Below are 20,085 nucleotides of genomic sequence, written 5' to 3'. Positions count from 1 at the left end.
GGACGTGTTCCCAAGGGTGGGATGCCCCCATGCAGCTGCCCTGGAGAACCCCTGTCGTGGGCCACGGTCCCCCGGGCCTGTGTGAAGGGGCTGCTGGACCTGCTTCACACACTTGCTGCCCCGGGTCCACTCTACCTCTCACTAGCTGGCGTCGAAGCATAGCACAGAGCCTCTTGGGAGCAGGGCCAGGGAGTCATGGTTCCTCTCACAAACCCACCTCGCTGGCCCACAGCCCTGGCCATGCTCCCCACTCCCTAGGCATGCCCAAATGGCAAACATTCCTCAGGCCTGCCCAGGGCCCTACACACACCCCGACCCCGTCCATTCCTGGCAAGCCTCAGCAGGAGCACTGGCAGGAATCCCGTGTTTCAGTAACCACACCGCTGGACGTTTTCCAGGGCTGCCCTGAACAGCTGAGGGCACCTGCACAATTTCCCATGCTCCTGTCTCCATTCAACCTCTGGAACACTTAGGGAAACAGAGGGCGTTGCGTTCCCTGAAACACGTCCCTGGGAAGGTCATCCCAGTCCCTGGGCAGACATGGGCTGTGGGGACGTGGTGGGCCATCTCTCCCGGCACTTCCCCAGCAATCCCAGACCCATGACAGCTGCTCCCAGCACAGACGGATCGGGGGATTGATTCCGGGGGACCCAGGATATCTCCTCTCTTTCCTTGGTGGCCCCCTCCTGGACAACAATAGGACTGGTGGAGCTTGGAAGGGGGAAGGACATGGAGCATCTCTAGGGGAGGAGGTGGAGGAGGAGGAGGAGGAGGAGGAGGACGAAGGAGAGCAGGGAAGGACAGGAACAAGGACAGAGGAAGACAAAGTCCAGCAGAGGCAGTCTTAGGGACAGTGACAGCCTCCCGGGGGGAAAGGATCACAAAGCCAGGCTTCCGGGTCTTGGAGAGAATCGGAGGTGGGAAGAGCAGGTGGGCAACCAGAGACCCCCCTGTACCCTGCGGAGATCAAACGACCAAGGCCAGGGAGCACTCGGAGCTAGGGACGCACCCCACTGAGGGCAGAGCCCAGCATCCCCAGAGCAGCAGGCCGTGGGTCGTCACCTGCACGAACTCCCCTTTGTCCTCTCTCAGGGCCAACCCCAGCATCCTCGCTGCTCCCTAACCCGAAGAAGGATTCCACAGAAGACGATTCCGATGGAAGGACCCACCCTGCGCCTGTAATTCACTTCCACCTCCATCTCTTGGGCTTCCTCTCTCCTCTGTCCCTAAGTGCCTCCTCCCAGCTCTTCCCCTTTCCCTGCTTTGACGACGCCAACCCCGGAGGCCCTCGTCTCTGGCAGGCACTCGGGCTCTGCATGGGAACTGCTGCATGAAATCCCTGGGCAGCCCTCCTCACCCCTTTCCTACCATCACCCTGACCCCTCACCACGGACTCTGGGAAGCAGCCCCGGACAGCAGAGCAGGGAGGAGGGCTGGGAGTCGGCAGGGCACGGCTCACCCGGCTGGAGGGGCCTCGGGAAGGGAGGCTGGGCCTGGGTGTCCCCACTTGGTTCTCTGAGGCCGGGGAGTCTGTGCTCATGCCCACTTCTGCTCTTGCTCTTAGCTCTCAAGAAACTTTCCTTCGGTGGACTTGGCGCAAACGACAAGGGAAGCAGAAGAAGAGGAGGACTCGGGAACGGGGTGAGTCAGGCAGGAAAAGGGGCCAGTGAACATGGACACACCTTTTCTCTCGTTGCCCCGTCCCTGTTGTGGGTACCTCGGCAAACCGCACAAAACCCGGGGTGCTGCCCTAGCCTCTGACCACAAAGAGGAGAGGAGAGGAAGGTCCCAGTCCCTGCGGCACTAGGAAGCCCTGAGAACATCCCACGGGGAACCTCCACCTGATCCCTGCAACTCCCTGTGGTGGTTGGGCGCTGTCGTCCAGGAGCTGCTGATCTTGGAGGGAGGGCCCTGGCTGCCTGGAGGGACTGGACCCCAGGCAGCCTAGGCACGGTGACCTTCTGGCAAAGGGCTCCATGCCCCCCATTGAACCCCTCCCTCTGCACGACCCAAGCCTTGCCCTCCCACCCTGCAAAAGCCAGCAGACGGCTTGCTCCCGGACGACACTAGTCGCGAAGAGACAGTGGTGGGGTGGCCTCATCTCCCACTTCAGGCACGTGAGAAATGAGCAAACAAGACAGGCCCCCGGGCTCACAGGAGCAGGACAGCTCACCCCTCCCAGCGCTGCATCCCTGTGGGCAGGGAGTCGGGCCGGTCTCCAGCTGAGTCATGTCTGCCGGCCACTCCCATATGATCTGACCAACACCTCCAGTCCCCCGAGCCTCCAAGATGCCTCGTGGGAGGTAGTGGGTCCCCTCATGGCACATTTTGCTTTGTGAGTTTCATACTCTATAGAGACTCACCTCGATCCCTCAGTCGGCGGTGGAGTCCCACCAGGGAAAGGCCACCCTGCCTACTCCCACCTTGCCCAACACCTGCCCACAGCCCGTGGACTGTGCGAACTCACTTCGCATGGGGGTCGGGAGCACGTCGTCTCTGCCACGCCACCTGCAACACTCATGGGGGCAAAGGCTCCCCCCACAGAGAAGGGCACGTCCAGGGTTCTCAGAGAGGCTGGGGAAGGGACAGCCCAGCAGGAGGAGGACCCCGCCGTCATGGAGGAGGACGCTCGGGGAAGGGGCCTGAGGGACCCTGGCAGTGTAGCCTTCATTCAGCCCCAGGGGGCCCACAGGAAATTCCCCTTTCTTCAGGTCACGCATGGGTTCTGCAGGAAAACCACCACCTCAACACCTCAGAAGACACGTCCCGCAAAACCCCACAGGCCTCTGGTAAGGCCCAGGCCACACGCCACTCGCTATCTCACACCACTCTACCCATTGTCTCCACAGCTGCGCCACAGGACAGTGTGCCCACCACCCCGAGGCACCAGAGGCTCCCAGGGTGCTCCAACAAAAGGAGCCAGGACGGCCCTAGGGCCCCACTTGCGGCTCTGATTTGGGCCCGGAGGAGGATTCGGCATGAACGTACAGGGAAACACGCCTGCAGGAACGGCTCTCTTACGCCTGACCTCCGTAGGCCAAAGAGAAGACTTCTGGGCAGCCCACCAGAAGACGGCACTGGAGCCCCGAGGATGAGACGAGAGGACCCTCTGAGTCGGCCGCCACACCCAGAGGTGGCTGCCCGGGCCCTGCCGATGACGGACACTTGGAGCACGAGGCAACCACCTGGGCCCACAACAGTCCGTTGTGTCGGGAGCCTGGGCCCACCTGGGACTGGGCGGGACAGCAGCCTTCCCGTCGTCTCCCCTGTCTGCTGCAGGGGCTGCTCCTCCTCCTGCTGTCCCCTGCAGTCCCCGACAACCCTGCAGAGCATGACACATGCAGGACGAAGCGGCACTGCCAGGGCCCCTTGACCACCCTGGGATCGACTCGAGGGGCAGCAGCCCTACCCCTGCTGGATTCCCCGAGGGTGCCGCACCGGAACCGCCCCCGTCGCTTCGACGCACAGGACCGTGACCAATGCTGGGCTCAACACTGGCAGCAGCCCCACAAAACGGGCCCCGCTCAGCCTGTGTGTTTGGCAGCAGCAAGAGGTTTAGGGAGGAGAGGCTCTCCCCTGCACTCAGCGGCCTCTTCCTTTTACAACTCTGACAGCAGAGGCCTCCCCCAGCTGGGCCTCCGCCACCTGACCAGGAACGACCCACGCGGAGGGACAGCTCTACGCCCCTATTCAGCAGGAAGAAGCTACAGAAGATGAGACCGTCCTCCTTCAACAACCTTAACCACGCAAGGCTCCGCACTGGTCAGGGGCACACGAGGAGGGAGGGGAAGGCTAGCTGAGCGCCAAGCAGGAGCTGGCACGCCACACCGCCCCCCAACCTGGGATACGGGGGACATCCCTCAGGCGCTCTGACTGCCCTCAAGCTGAGGAAAGGAAAAAACAGATTCTCCACAGATGGAGATCAAAACCCGGCAAGACCGGAGTCTCCCTCGGTTTGTAAAAGTCCTCGTGATTCTGTAGGAAGAGGCCTGCTTAATGAGAGCCTAGCGACCTGCCAGAGGCCCGGATCTCCGTTTCCTGAAGCCCTGACATCTCCCTCCCCTCCACGACACGGAGGGAGGCTGAGGCCGAAGGAAATGTCCGTAGGACAGAGTTTCTTTTCAAACGTGCAGTCCCTGGGATGGACCTGTGAGAGGAGGAAGGTAACATTCCTCCAGGAAGCTCCGCACCATCTTTCAATTCATGCCTTCCTAGCAGGAAAAACCACCTTCCCTTCACAAGAGCAAAGTCAACTGTATCCTGGGTGTCCTCTGTCCTCCTGCCACATTCTTGCAAAACCTCCCTTTTGCCTGACCTCCTCCAATGCCATCCCAGAAAGTCAGCCTCCTGTCACGACCCCAGCAAGCAGCCCTTTCGACCCAAGGGTCGTATCCCTGTTCCTTAATAAAAAGCACCTCCTGCCAGCAGAGCCATCTCAAGACTTCTTTCTTGACCATCGGCCTTGAATGCTAACCTCTTTCCTACATCAGTCCTGTCTCCTGTAGGGCTCCTGTGGAAACCACCCTGCAACACGGGCCCATTTCTGTCAACTCTTCCGACTCCATCCACCTCACCCACTGCACATTCTGTGTCCTCCGAGGACTGGACCCTTCTGTGATTCTTGCACTCAAACCCTCACATGGCCCCTCTTTCGGTCCTCGACGTGGTGGACGTTGCCCTTCTGAAACTCCCCAGCATCCCACCCTCACTTTCTTTGTCTCGCAGGTTTATCTGGTCCATAGGTTCTCACCACCAATACCCTATATCGGTTTCTGCTCCTGAGTAGAGGATTCCATTCCTTTCCTTTGTCATCAAGCTCAAATCTTAACTCTCAGATGTTTGTCTCACAACTTTCAAAATTCTTCTTTCCCCTAATGCCTCTCTACCAGTTTCTCTTCTCCCCTTTTCAAGCCGCCCGCCCGCCCACCCTCCCTCCCTCCCTTCCCTGCATGATCTTTTTGTTCTTTGTATTCCTTCCTCCCTCCCCCTCTTTCCTTTTCTCCTTCTGTTCTGTTAGTCCCCACACAGCACTTCAGTACTTTTTCACCTAGTGTTCCGGGACTCATTCTGTGTGTACAAGACCCAGGAGCTCAGGGCAATATGTTCCCTATTATAAAGGATGAAGGGAGACCCACACAGGGGCATCTCAAAGGTCTGCTTCTCTGCAAGTCAACAGGAAGCTTCAGGGTCATGAACCCTGGCCTTCCACACTAGAGCTCGACACGGGCTACGGTAAGCATTCCCCACAATCCCCTGTCATCCAAGACCCTGAGCATACAGGCTGTCCCACCAGAAACCTGAAGAGTTTCATTTCTCGGCTGAAATGGGCCTCGAGTCAAGCCACCGCCCGAGTGTCTGGAAAAGTCAACTGGCTTCAGCACGACTCACGGGTATATAGTCTTTGAAACGGAAACTTCGAAAATTTAATCAGCAGTTGACGTGGGGGTGAGGCTACCATGTAGAAAGATCTATCTGAATTCCAGAAAGGAACAAGGCACCCAACTACAAGTGGCTTGCAGGGGTAGACGCAGCAACCATTCCTGAAGGGAGGGGCTGGAATGCGTTCGTTGAGTCAGGAAGGGAGGAACGTGAGGGAGCGATCCTGCCACAGCCCCTCGTGTTCTGGCCATTAGCAGAGGGTTCACACTGCACAGGAACACGGGCAATGCTGGGGCACAGCACAGAGATGTCTCACGTGCCTCACCTCACTCCGGGTGTGCTGTGTCCTGGGAAGACAAGCCTTATATTTGCTGATAATGTGGAAGAGCCTTCAGCCATGTGTCCCTGGTGCCAGGGACATCAGAGCTCGTTCATCCTGGATCGCAGCACACCCATCTCCCCAGTGTGGGAGAGCCCTGAGTCGGGGCACTAACCTCGGGAGACATGAGAGAACTCACCCTTCTGAGGAACGGAGACATGACACACATAAGGGGAACCACCCCAGGGCAGTGCTCACCTCTGTACACAGTAAGACCACCGGAGACGCACCTCGGGGATGGAACGAAGGTGGGAGACCCTTCCTTCAGAGAGCTCTGCTCTTCTTCATGTCCAGGACCTCACACGGGGTAGAAGCCATGTGCTGGGATGGCCGCACAAGAGCTCGCAGCAACAGGCATCCCTTCGAGACCATGGGCACGTTCCCACAGACAGAAACCGGTTGAATGCCATCTTCAGGGGAAAGCATTTAGGCCAGCCACACCCTTAGCCAGCATCTGAGGATCCACACCGGCGGCAACCCCGACAAATGCGGTCAACGTGGAAGAGCCGTTCGATACAGGTCTCACATTTGGGGACACCAGACAACTCAGAGCAGCGAAATATGTGTCTGTCATTACTGGGGCCCCACCTGTACCCAGAGCGCCCACCTTGCTCACCACCACAGAAATCACACAGTACAAACCCCTTGTCTCCCGTCACTGAGGCAGAGCCTTCAGCCAGGAGTGGGCCCTTTCCCAACACCAGAGAACTCACACGGGGAGAGCCACTGGCGCGGTATCCTGGTGGGAGAAGCTTCAGGTGGGGCTCAGGCCTGAGGCTCCCACTACCATCTCAGAGTATACTTCATCCCTCACACGGGAGCGAAGGTGCAGGCACCCCTGGGACCCCCTGCATCATCACTGTGGCTGAATGCCGAGGACATCCCATACGGGAATCCCATTCCTCACGGAGCCAACCCAGGAAGGACCTGGGAGGATTCGCACACAGGAAAATCCTCCCAGTCTGATGAGCAAAGGAACGGGCTCAGCTATCCCTTCTTCCCTAGCCAGCAATGACACCCTCACACCGAGGAATCACTGATCCCAACGCAACGAGGGGAAATTCTTCCCCGGACACTCCCATCAGAGAATCACTGGGCAACTACCTCCCAAGGAATTCCTCGGGGTGACACTGAGATACAAACTCAGACACTGCCAACACATACAGCAGGGCCCCGTTCTGAGGGATGCGGAATGTGCTATTCCAGTAACCAATAGCCAGAAATCAAGCACATCTGCTCCGATCCAGCAGTACTTGCATAAAGGCCAGTCTCACCGAACAGGCGGGTCTCACAACACTGCACACTGTGCCAAGTAAGAACGGGGGACGTTTCCTTTACGACCTCTCACAACTGACACAGGTACTGTCTCTTGCTAGCAAGTGGGGTCACAGGAAGTAACGCTGCCCGGGATCCATGAGAACATCAAGTCGAGGGTGAGCTCGGAATCTCAGAACACAAGGCGAACAATGGATGTTCACGAAAACATGAACCTAACCATGTAGGTAGATCGCAAGGATGAATGGCCACAAGATTCAACAAACACATGGTTTGTGATCTACCTCTCACGTCCTTCATTCTACTAATATTGTCCTCACAAAGTGCAAAGGATTTACAAATTAATTACACGCTTAGAAATATCTCTATTTACTTCACTGATTGGAGAGTGACAGAGCTAGCAGGGAGCAAGAACAGTCGGGGTCGGGCAGCGAGGAAGACGGAGAAGGGTGCCCAATACAGGGCTTGATCCCCCAGGATCCAGGGATCCTGACCTCAGCCAAGGGCAGATGCTTACCCAACTGCACCACCTGGGGGCTTGCAAATTAATTTCATCTCATACAAAGGTGTTCTTTGGAAGACCTGTGTGGACCAGGGCACGAAAACCTCGACAGTTCAGCATCAGGCAGTGAGGGCTTCCTCCCCGTCTATGAGAACGTGGGAGCCAAGGGCTTTTCTCCACCACCAAGTCAGCTACGTATCTCTGGGCCTGAGAGGGTGTACGACCACTGCAGACATGGAAATACTCCCCGATTCGGAAGATTTTAGAACAGGAGGGGGTTCTTACACTCCCTTCCATAAAGACAAAGCCTGCCCAGGAATGCCTGCGAGGTTCCTTCAGTTTAGGGACCAATGTTTGGCTTTGGTTCAGGTTATGATGTCAGGGTTATGGGACTGAGCCCGGAGTCAGGCTATGGAAGGCATGGGGAGCCTGCTGAAGGGTCCCTCTCATCGTCTGCAACTCCCACACCCCCACCAAAAAGAAACAGGAGAGAGAGAGAACGTGTGCCGAAGTCCACTCAGACATCCATTTGTATACATGCCCGGGATTCGTGGCTCTAGATGAATGGCCCACTAAAGCAAGTGTGGGCAGAACGCCGATGGTCAAGAGAATGTTTACTTATTAAGTTTTATTTTATATAAAATAATTTATTTTTTATTAAGTCAGTCGTGTGTCTTACTAAGTCAGGCTGCAATAACTCGGGACTCTGCTACCAGGGGCAACATGGAGTTCAGAGGTTTTGTGTGGGGCAGGGACTTGCAGAGCCTTCTCCATATGTGCCCAGAAGTAAATTTCCCCCACAGCCAACTCTAGACATTCTGGTTAAGGGTACATCTCCAAGTTAATCAACAAGAAGAGGCTATCATTTCCTCCGGAAGAGAGATGAAGCCGGCAAGAAAGACACCCAGGTCAAGGCCTGAACCTCAACCCAGGGGGGAGATTCAGAACCAAGACAACTTACCACTGCGATGTACGTGCACCAGGGAGACGGCAGCGGTCACACTCCTGGACGTGCTGCACTTCCATCTGCACTGAAGAAACAGAGGCCAGACGCTTTGGATGCTGCCCAGGAGGCCACGTCCCCTGAGCCTCAAAGCACCACCTGTAAAAACAAGGAGAGCATTCAGTCGAGGTCTCAGGACCCACACATGGGGAGACACAGAGTCACCCATAACGGAAAGCAGGCCCCTCCCTCCCAGCAGGGAGTGCAGGCTCAAAAAGGCCAAAATCACAGGGCCCTGCCATCTGTCAAAGTCTTAGCATGGCTGCTGGAAGACCTTCCCCTAATACATGCTTAGAGATTTGGCTGCCAGAACTCAACACAGGAAAAGAAAAAAACCAAAAACAAAAACAAAAAACCAAAACCAACAACAACTACCTTCCCCTTCCCCAACACCCTTCCACTATAGGGTCGTGGCTAAGGCAGACTTCACACTGTGCGCATTTTGCCCTGATAAACGTCAACCCTCCAATAAAGCACAGAGCATAGAGCTAGGCTTGGGCACCCCGGCAACCTGGCTGGCTGCCGTGGCTGCCTGGGCCTGCCTGCCTCCCTCCCTCCCTGGCTCCAGTCCTTTCCTATGAGCATCTGCCTGGGCCCTGGTACTCTGGCTCTGCCCCAGGTACCCCGGGCCCTGGGTGCAGGCCGTCAGAAGGCAGTTGAAGGGCCGCAGACTCCAGCCGGCCGGCCCTGGGCTCCCCTCAACCCAACCACCGTGGTAACCAACGTGGGCCCAGGTGCCAGATCGAACTGCAGCCCCCGCCCTCCTGCTCAAACACAGGTTCGCCTCAGAAGCAAGGCACATCGGCCCCAAATAACCTGCCCCTTAGCCCCCACCCCACCGGCCTGAATATCCCCTCGGAACGGAAGCCCCAGAAGCCAACACAACCACCATTCCAGGCAGCGCATTTCACTCATCCTCACGTCTTGCACAGGTTGTCTGAAGGGGCCAGAAAAACCCGCCTACGTGCTGCTGTGATGTGAGGAACCCTTCACCTCCCCAGAGTTTGAAAGGTCACCTGACCCATTTTGGAGGGCTGTCCCAGCGACCACGCCCACTTCTCCTGCCAGCCTGGGACTCTGCCTGCAGAAAAAGAACAAGAAAGAACAAGAGTTGGTGATAATGTGAAGAAAAAGGAACCTTGTGTACTGATGGTGGGGATGAAAACTGGTGCAGCCATTATGGAAAACAATGGGAGGTTCCTCAAAAAATTAAAAATAGAACTGTCATATGTCATATGTTCATATGTCATATGTTCCAGTAATTCCATTACTGGGTATTTGCTCAAAGAAAAGGAAAACATTTGAAAAGATACGTTTACAGTGCAGCACTATTTACAGTAAGCAAGATATGGAAGAGCCCGTCAATAGATGAATGGATAAAAAAGACGTGACGTATATATAGATATAGATAGATCGATAGATAGATAGATAGACAGATCTCTAATAGAATAGTACTTGGCCAGAGAAAAGAATGAAATCTTAACATTTGCAACAACATGGATAAATCTAGAGGGTATAAAACTAAATGAAATAAGTCAAAGAAAGACAAATATCCTATGATTTCAATCATATGTGAAATTTAAGAAACAAAACAAAGCATAAAAGAGACAAAAAAAGAGACTCACGAATATAGAGAACAAACTGGTAGATTACTAGAGGGAAGGTGGGTGGAAAGAGGGCATGAGACAACGAGGGTGTATCACTGAAAAGGAAAAACAAAACTCGATCTGAAGTCATTATTATTGTCTATGTAGAAAATCTCAAGTAACTTATAAAAAGAAAAAAAAAAACTATTGGAAGTAATGAGGAAATACCAAAACATCATAGGATACAAGGTCAATATAAAAAAGTCAACTATTTTCCTATATCTGAATAAAGAATTGAATTCCATATTTTCAAATGAAAAAAATACCATTTACAATACACCCCTAGAAAGGGGTACTCAAGTATAAAATCTAACACAATACATATATACAGGAAGACAAACCTGATGGAAGAAATCAAAGATCTAAATAAATGGAGAGAGAGTTCGTATTCATCGGTAGCAAGACTCAATATGGCTAAGACGTCAATTCTTTCCAACTTAATCTATCAATTCAATGAAATCCAAATAAAACCTCCCAGTTATCTTGCAGATATTGACAAGAAGATTCTGAAGTTTACACAGAAACGCAAAAGATCTAGAATAGCCAACACACTGGACACCTGGGTGGCTCAGGTGGTTGAGCATTTGCCTTCAGCTCAGGTCATGATCCCAGAGTCCTGGGATGAAATCCCGAGTCAGGCTCCTTGCTCAGAGGGGAGCCTGCTTCTCCCTCTGCTCTCTCTGCCTCTGACATCCCCTGTTTGTGCTCTCTCTCTGACAAATAAATAACATCTTTAAAATAAGTTTAAAAAAAAACAGAAGAGCCCACACAATGTGGAAGAAAAATGAGAATTCACCTCACCTGGTCTTGAGACTTACTATAAAGCTACTAGTAACCAAGACAGTGTGTTAGTGCTGAGAGAGACACACAGATCAACAGAACAGATTACAAGGACCAGGAATAGATCTACCAAAATAAAGTCAAACATTTTTTGACAAAGGCACAAAGGGAATAAAAGGAGAAGAGACAGTCTTTCAACAAATGGTGCTCCAACAACTGAACACTCATGCAAAAGAAATGAAACTAGACACAGACCTTACACAAGTATTAACTAAAAATGAATCAGAGATCTAAATGTAAAAATGCAAGAATAAAGAATACAGGAGAAAAATCTCTCGGACACTGGATTTGATGATGAGTTTTTAGATACAACAGAAAAAGCGTATTCCACGGGGAAAAACATGCGTTGGATATATTAAAAAGAAAGTCGTCTGCTCTGTGAAAGACATTTTTAAGAAAATGAAAGGATAAGGCCCAGACAGGGAGAAAATATTTGGAACACAGATATCTAATAAAGGCTTTGTGTCCAACATCACAAAACAGCTCTTAAAGCTTCAACAGTAAGAAAACAAATGACCAAATGAAAAATATGCAAAAGATTTGAACAAACACTCCACCAAAGATATAAGGATAGCAAATAAATACACGAACAGATAGATGCTCCACATCACCTCAGTGGGGATATGCAGACAACATGACAGTTATTGGAATGGTTACATCAAAAATAATGACAGTACCAATTTCAGGTCCAGAATCAGAACAACAAGATTCTGATTCATAGTTGGTAGGAACAAAAACTGATACAGCCACTCTGTAAAAATAGTTTGGCAATTTCTTGCAAAGCTAAACATACATACATACATACATACATACATAACCAACACAGCAATTTCACACCCTATGTTTTTGAAAACTTATGTTTTAAAACCTACATGCGAATATTTCTAGCACCTTAATTCAAATGGTCCCACACTGGGAAAATCAAGCATCCATGGGTTAACAACTCTGAAATCACGTATGTAATTCTGAAATCATGTGTATGTATTCTAAAATTGAACTATCAAATAAATGAAATTCAGATATTAGCTGGATTCTCACTGTTAATGCAGGAGATTACAGACAAGCAAGGAGAGAAGGTTAGAATGTTCCATTTGGTAATGATTACAACAGGAGACAACAGTGGGAATACTTAGCTTACTATAGATACAGATGGTTACATACTAAACTATTTATAGACACATGTATATACATGAGAGAGTATATACATATTCCCTTCTTGAGTTAGCTGAGAGGGTCTTTGAGCAATGACTTCACAGTCACAACAGACACACCTAGTCCCCCAATCTTCGTTTCTCATACTATGCTCCAATGAAAAGAACCAGAACTACTGAGGCGGGGGAAATGGCTAATCCTAGGGCAGGAAAGACAGAAGATGAACCTGGAAAACCTACTGCCACAGAGTAAGGAAGAAATATTCAAACAATAACAGGGTATGTCAATAGACAAGGGAACCAACAGAAGGTGCCTTTTAAAAAATTTATTGACTTGTTTTTGAGAAAGTAGGAAAAGGAGAGAAAGCATAAGCAGCAGGGAGGAGCACAGGGAGAGAGAGAGAGAATTTCTATTTATTTATTTACTTACTTACTTATTTATTTATTTGACAGACAGAGATCACAAGTAGGCAGAGAGGCAGGCGGTGGGGGGGGGGGGGAAGCAGGTTCCCTGCTGAGCAGAGAGGCCGATGTGGGGCTCGATCCAAGGACCCCGGGATCACGACCTGAGCCTGAGCCTGAGCCGAAGGCAGAGGTTTTAACCCACTGAGCCACCCAAGACAGAAAATTTCAAGCAGGACCCACACTCAGCAAAGAGCCCAATGTGGGGCTGGATCCCAGGACCCTGAGATCATGACCTGAGCCGAAATCAAGAGTCGGACACTCAACCAACTCAGCCACCCAGGCGCCCCTAGAAGATGCTTTTACTAACCAACCTGGAACAACTTGAGCAACAAAAGGAACAAGGTATCATTGTACTATAACCAAAATATAAAATAACTAGCCATGAATTCATGCTGATAGTAAATAGGAGAGAACAGAAAAATCTCCTATGCAGAATTCCTGATAATTTATGTGCATAATTATGTAGATACTCCAACAGGAAGGAGGTATAGTGTAAGTGGTATAGTGTAATTGCCCACTTCCTTCCAAGGAGTCCAGTATGAGGACAGAGAAAACAAAGTAATAAGTCATGTCCAGAGCACTAACCCTTGATATGATAAGACCAAATCACATTTTATCTCTGTGGTCTTCCTCCAAGAAACCCATAACCTCAGTCTAATCATGAAAACAACAGCAGACAATTCCCAATTGAGGGACATTCTACAAAACACCTAACTGTACTCCTCAAAACTGCCCAGGTTATCAAAAACAAGGGAAGTCTGAGAAATTGTCACAGCCAAGGGGAGCCTAAAGAAACGACTAAGTGAAAGGTGGCATTCTGAAACAGAATACCTGCATGGGGAGAAAACACCAGGGTCAACTATCAAAAGACAAATCACATCCCATAAAATAATAGTTTGCAACCCATATAATGGACAAGCACTAGTATCCCTAATCTATAAAGAGCTAGACACTGAAGAAGAAGAAAAACAAAAAAAGCCACAAACCTAAGAGCAAAATGGGCAAAAGATATGAACAGAGGGTTCACAGAAACGTAAATACACCTTTCAGATACATGAAAAAATACTTAACCTCACTCATACTTAAGAAGCTTACAGAGATAAACTTCATAAAATACCATGTTTCTCTTTCCACTGCCAAAATTCCAGAAGTTGAACCACATGTTCTATGGGAGAAGCTGTGGACAAACAAGCACGGATGCAGTTTCAATGGGAGTGACACAAAATGATACCACAATCCCGAATGATCGAGTTATCAATTCTATGCACCCGTTGACCTGGCAGCGCACTTCTAGGAATTTATCGGATAGAAAAAACCTATACGTACAAGGTCATTCATTAGAACATGGTTTGTAATAGCAAAAGGTTTGAAATAATGCATAACTAACAATAACCAGTTAACGAACTATGGAACGTCCATGCTTGAATTACTGTGCAGTTATAACAAAGAAACAATCCATGTTCTGTTTAGATACAGATGTCTGGGACAGGCTTTTAAGAAGTGACAAAAAAGCAAAGAAAGAACAGAAAATCACAAATAGACTCGTTACTCAAAGTGTGGCTCCCTGAGCAGCAGAGTCAGCTTCACCTGGGAGCTTTTTAGAAATGCAAAACCCAGGGCCCCCACCAGATCCACTAAATCAACATCTGCATTTTAACAGGATGCCAGTGGTGTACAGCTGCATCTAAGTTCGGAAAGCCCTAAAGATGATGGATTCCCTTCTAAATAAAAGTAGGGGGCATACAAGATTATCTTTTAACTGAAAAAAGCAGCACTGCTAGGACAAACAAGACAGACAGATATCTACAGCAGGAAGACCATAACTCCAGTTTGTCTGGGACTGTCCCAATATAGCCAGATGTCCCATCATAACTTTATGGAACCTCTTTCATTCTCAGTGGAAGTGTCTCAGTTGAGATGAAAAATGTCACCCTTCCTAGAGGGAACATCACTTAACCTTTAACCATGTTATTACTAATTCAAAAGTATTTTATTAAAGAGAGAGAGAGAGAGAGAAGACCAGTCAGAAAAAAGCACAGACTGAAGAAAAGCAGTGAGCCAAGGATGGTTGAGCAACAAACCCAAGGAGAGGCAACGTCTGGGGCTAAAGGGAAAGACAACTTTGTGAGGAACAGTAAGGGGATGTATCAGAGTTAAGAAAGGAAAGCTAGCAGGCAGGTGTCAGAGACAACAGAGACTAAGGGTTATGCTGCAGGATGGTCAAGTAAGACAAAGCCAAAAACTGGATTTGACTACAATTTGGTAGCCTTTTCCAGAGCTGACTCAGGTGAATGTCAAAGAAGCAAGAATGCATTCATGAAGTTGAAATATGAATGAGAAATGCAGAAACCAAAGCCAGAACAGTCGGCTATTCAAGCTAGAGATGTGAACAAGCTGACACAAACCCTTAGGGAGAGTCATCTGGAGGACGCGTGGTCCCTCCATTCCACCAGATCTTCAAAGTCCTATTCCTGGATCAAGCAGGACCATGAGAGAGCGGTCTACTCAGACCTCATTGTTCGGTCCCCTGAAAAGCATCCGTACACTTCTAGCACAATGCTGTGTCTATCAGAAATGATTATAGGCAATTTCAGTGTTGTTATTAGAAAAATCAAAGGAAGTTTTACAACTTGCACAACTCTGTGAAATTAAGAGTCCTGCTTCTCATTCTACCAACTGTTCTTTGAATTTGCTTGATATACTTGATATACTTCCCTTCAAGTAATTCTTGCCTATTTCTATCTTTTCGGGTTTTTTTTTTTAAGATTTTATTTATTCATTTGACAGTCAGAGATCACAAGTAGGCAGAGAGGCAGGCACAGAGAGAGGAAGGGAAGCAGGCTCCCTGCTGAGCAGAGAGCCCGATGTGGGGCTCGATCCCAGGACCCTGGGATCATGACCTGAGCCAAAGGCACGGGCTTTAACTCACTGAGCCACCCAGGAGCCCCTCTATATTTTTTGGTTTAAAAATATGAATCCTTTCAAATTTTAGAATACTCATTTTGAAACAAAGTGGAAATAAACAAACAAAAAGCTCACCTGGGATGTGTTCATTTTCTGCTCTTAGTGGAGGAGGGAGAGCTGAGGAAGAAGGAAGGAAGAAGGAAGTTAGAAGAGACTTGGCCTGCCTTGCAGTTCCTGGATTTACCTGCCTACACAGCTCCACATACAAGATACTTACGTGTCCATGTGTGGCTCCGATAGATGTTGAGCTTAGACATGATACTTTTCACTGAGTGAATGTAAACATTTGTTTCTTATTGATTTATTACCAATTTAGGTTCTGTGACAGAGAAAAATTAAAAACATGAGAAGATGAGTTGAACATTTAACAGTAACCTAAAGGAGGAAACACTATGGCTTTTTCAGCACTGATGTGGGAAAAATTAAAAATTAAAAATCTCAAGCCACACTGTTCATCTGTTTTCCTGTGAACACTATTAATCCCCTGAGGTCAGAATATCCAAGAAACCTCTGGAAAAAAGAGATGTAGGTGGTTAAGGCAAGATAAAAAATAAATGTTTAATGTTTGTTTCTTACAACTTTCAAAAGGTCTTTTAATGAGAAACTATCTTTGACTTAATTAACAGTGACAAAATGAGCCGTGGCCTGGGAATTTGCAGACCTGACTTTTAACCATGGTTCTGCCACCAACAAACTGCATGATCTTGGTCAGTCACCTTCTCAGGCTCAAGTTTTGTTTTTGTTTTTTTCATTTCTCAAATAAGGCCAAAACAGATAATCTCGTGCCTGCACTACCATCCTGTACGTCTATAAGGCCAGGAGAGCAGGAACCTCTGCATCTTTCTAGACGCCATCAACAATGGCAAATGGGGAATGGAAAATGAGGGGAGGAGCGGGTGTTCAGGGAGGGGTGATGACAGAATTTCCTTCGCTATGGCTGGTGAGCCTTTCATCCCGACCATGCCCTCACAAACTCTCCAAAGGGGTGACATTTCCTGTGTAGCCTGCGTGCCCACCCTCTCAGCTCCAGCTCACCTCGCTCTTCTTAAATTTGTCCCAGACCTTCCACCGTCACACAGCCTTCAAAGCCTTCAGGATACTGTCATGCTTATATGTAACAAATAACAAATGAATACATAATAAATAATAACTGGGGACCTAGGCAATGTTAGAGTCAGGAAAGGGCCTTGGTGCCTAGCTAGTACAGCCTCTTCCCTCTTCCATTGCACAAATGAGTTAACTGAGCAATGAAGGCCCTAGAGAATTGTCAAAGCTCCAGCCGCACGTTATTACATACACAACAAATACAATAACAGCTAACAAAATGTGAGTTTCAGAATAATCACATCGACTATTCAGGGCTCAGGAAATGCTTCCTGGGACCTTTTGACTTGGAGGGCTCAGGCAGAGTCCAACGCGCCATGCTTTCAGGTGCTTCCGAAGGAATGTTGGGTCCCATTTCGGTACGTCCTAGGTATCTAGCATTGCCGTCCCTGAGGCCCAAGTTTTCTCCGAGGTGCACCATGGTGCTTGGGGCCCCAGTTCCTCTGGCGTGGTGTCTGGGTGCTCCCGAGTCGGAGCTCAGATGAGGGACAGCCTCTCCTCCCTACACCTCTCGCTGCTGCCAAAAACACAGGCTGAGCGGGGCCCCTTTTGTGGGGCCACTGCCAGTGTTGAGCCCAGCATTGGCCACGGTCCTGTGCATGGAAGCAACAGGGGCGGTTCCAGGGCAGCACCCTCGGGGAATCCAGCAGGGGTAGGGTTGCTGTTCCTTGAGTCGACCCCAAGGTGCTTTCCAAGGACATGAGCCCTGAGTTGGCTATCTCTGGAAAGGAGTGTTCTTTTGAAGAGGAAAAGTCGGTTTCAAGAACCCACCTTTGTGCACATTCACGTCTAACTCTGGTGGCCTTTCCAAATGTGTCACTTACCTAAGCTAGACAACTTGAGGTCACCCTCAGAAACATGGCCACATTAGCTCGTGGGTGGGTAGTCCCCTTGCTCCTTATTCTGCGGGCATGACACCGGGAACCCATGTGCTCAGGGTTCATTCAGCAACTAGACCATGCAATTTATTCCCCCATGACTGTGGAACTCAACGAGCACCTTGACCAGCTGGATGGGGCTGGGATGAGGAACTCTTTCCCTCAAAGCCAGAGAACACACACCACTCCACAGGGTTCTCTGGGGACTTATGGGGACAATGAAGGACCCCCCTCTCTACCTGGAGTGGAGGGTGCACTTGGGGTGCCCCTATCTCTGGACAAGTTTTCTCCCACTCACCAGTGACTCCTACTAACGAGGTTCTCCCGGCGGGACCTCCAATAAAAAGGGCTCGGGACTCTGCTACCAGGGCAACCTGGAGTTCAGAAGATTTGTGCGGGGCAGGGACTTGCAGAACCATCTCCATATGTGTCAAGAAGTAATTTTCCCCAACAGCCAACTCTAGAGATCCTGGTTAAGGGTACATCTCCAAGTTAATCAACAAGAAGAGGCTATCTCTTCTTCCGGAGGAAAGACAGAAGCCGGCACAAAGACACCCCGGTCAAGGCCTGAACCTCAACCCAGGCGGGAGGTTCAGAACCAAGATAAGTTACCACTGCGATGCAGGTAAACCAGGGAGATGACAGTGGTCACACTCCTGGACGTGCTGCACTTCCATCTGCACTGAAGAGACAGAGGCCAGACTCTTTGGATGCTGTCCAGGAGGCCACGTCCCCTGAGCCTTGAAGCACCACATGTAAAAACAAGGAAAGCATTCAGTCGAGGTCTCAGGACCCGCACGTGGGGACACGCAGAGTCACCCATGATGGAAAGCAGGCCCCTCCGTCTCAGCAGGGAGTGCAGGCTCAAGGAGGCCAAAACCACAGGACTCCGCCATCTGTCAAAGTCTTAGCATAGCTGCTAGAAGACCTTCCCCTAATACATGCTTAGAGATTAGGCTGCCAAGAGTTCCATGAGGCTGAAATGGGCCTCTGGCCTTTCCTTGCTAAGACGTGCCTCTCGCGGACCCTGGAACTCAACAAGAAAAAGAAAAAAAAACCAACAATAAACTATCTTCCCATTCCCAAAACCCTTCCACTTCAAGGTCGTGGCTACGGCAGACTTAACGCTGTGCACATTTTGCCCTGATAAACGCCAACCCTCCAATAAAACACAGAGCAGAGAGCCAGGCTTGGGCACCCTAGTGACCTGGCTGGCTGCCATGGCTGCCTGCGCCTGCCTGCCTCCCTGCCTCCCTCCCTGGCTCCAGTCCTTTCCTATAAGCATCTGCCTGGGCCCTGGGACCCTGGCTCTGGCCCAGGTGCCCCAGGCACTGGGTGCAGGACGTCAAAAGGCAGTTGAGGGGCCTCAGATTCCAGCCAGCTGGACCTGTGCTCCCCTCAACCCAACCACCGTAGTGATCAACATGGGCCCAGGTGCCAGATACAACTGAGGCCCCCAACTTCCTGCTCAGAGTGGGCTCCTCGGAAGCAAGGCACACCGGCCCCAAATAACCTACCACTTGGCCCCCACTGGCCTGAATATCCCCTGTGGACAGAAGCCCCAGACGCCAACAAAACCTCCACTCCAGGCAGCGCATTTCACTCGTCCTCACGTCTTGCACAGGTTGTCTGATGGATCCTGAAAAACCCGCCTATGGTATGGCCCACGTGCTGCTGTGATGCTAGGAACCCTTCACCTCCCCAGAGTCTGAAAGGTCACCTGACCCATTTCGGAGGGCTGTCCCAGCGACCACGCCCACTTCTCCTGCCAGCCTGGGACTCTGCCTGCAGAGGGAATGCCCCTCATGGCTAGCCAGAGGCATGACACTCTAACTGCCCCAGCTGACCTGAGCAGGAGCCCCAGAAGAGAAGAGGAGAAGGGACAGGCCCTTGGCTCAGAGACGAGCCCACATGGTGCTCCACAGGACATGACATCCCTCTGGGAGCCGCCAAAGAAGGGGCAGCTAGGACAACAAACTCAGGGGCTTCATCGTATCACAAAGGGCTATAAACAATGATCCATGGGGCTTTCTCAGACCTAAGAAGGGGCTGTGACCAGCAGGTCAGGCTGACGTAGATATCGGGTTGCTATGGGACCACCTGGCACCGTGGGCCACCGAGCACAGACTTCTCTGCAGAGGCCAAGATCCGCACATGCCTGGATTCCCCAGGAGGCATTCCCTGCCTCTCTCTGGCAGCACATCCTGGGAAGCAGGAGGATGCCTCCAGGAATGGAATAATCCCTCAGTTCTGAGAGCAAGACTGGAAGCATCTCTCTGTCCATTGGGTTGGCCAAGCCCTCCACAGATCTCCTGATTCCCAGCAGGGACCTGGAACCCACAGTCTCCCCTTCCCACAGTTCCCCAGAACCAGGCTCCTCAACAGGGGCACGCTGCCAGGCCCCTGAGAGAGGCAGGCCAGTACTCCTAGAGGGCAGGGACACCCAGAGCATATCGGTCTCCCTCACAAACACCTCCATGGTGCGCTAGATGGGCTCAG

At 50.6% G+C, this 20,085-nt stretch overlaps 3 protein-coding genes across 14 annotated transcripts in view; 2 read left to right on the top strand and 1 right to left on the bottom strand.

Annotated features, from left to right (window-relative positions):
• The window catches only part of ERO1B (endoplasmic reticulum oxidoreductase 1 beta), a 358,900-nt gene that overhangs the window by 177,051 nt on the left and 161,764 nt on the right, over nt 1-20,085 (top strand). The window lies entirely within an intron of this gene.
• The window catches only part of LOC116573396, a 184,468-nt gene that overhangs the window by 90,266 nt on the left and 74,117 nt on the right, over nt 1-20,085 (bottom strand). The window contains exons 3-4 of one of the 2 annotated variants that reach the window (XM_032313487.1): nt 9,555-9,619; nt 8,497-8,637 (exon numbers count right to left, since the gene is read on the bottom strand). In XM_032313487.1, coding sequence (XP_032169378.1) covers nt 8,497-8,637; nt 9,555-9,619 — 206 coding nt within the window. Of the gene's footprint in view, nt 1-8,496; nt 8,638-9,554; nt 9,620-19,306; nt 19,372-20,085 lie in introns of those variants that run through there. The other variant, XR_004278774.1, reaches the window with a different exon arrangement.
• The window catches only part of LOC116573397, a 154,322-nt gene that overhangs the window by 91,354 nt on the left and 42,883 nt on the right, over nt 1-20,085 (top strand). The window lies entirely within an intron of this gene.

This window comes from Mustela erminea, chromosome 14 (assembly GCF_009829155.1).
Source record: "Mustela erminea isolate mMusErm1 chromosome 14, mMusErm1.Pri, whole genome shotgun sequence".
Lineage (NCBI taxonomy): Eukaryota > Metazoa > Chordata > Mammalia > Carnivora > Mustelidae > Mustela > Mustela erminea.
This window is presented reverse-complemented; position numbering and strand designations above follow the sequence as displayed.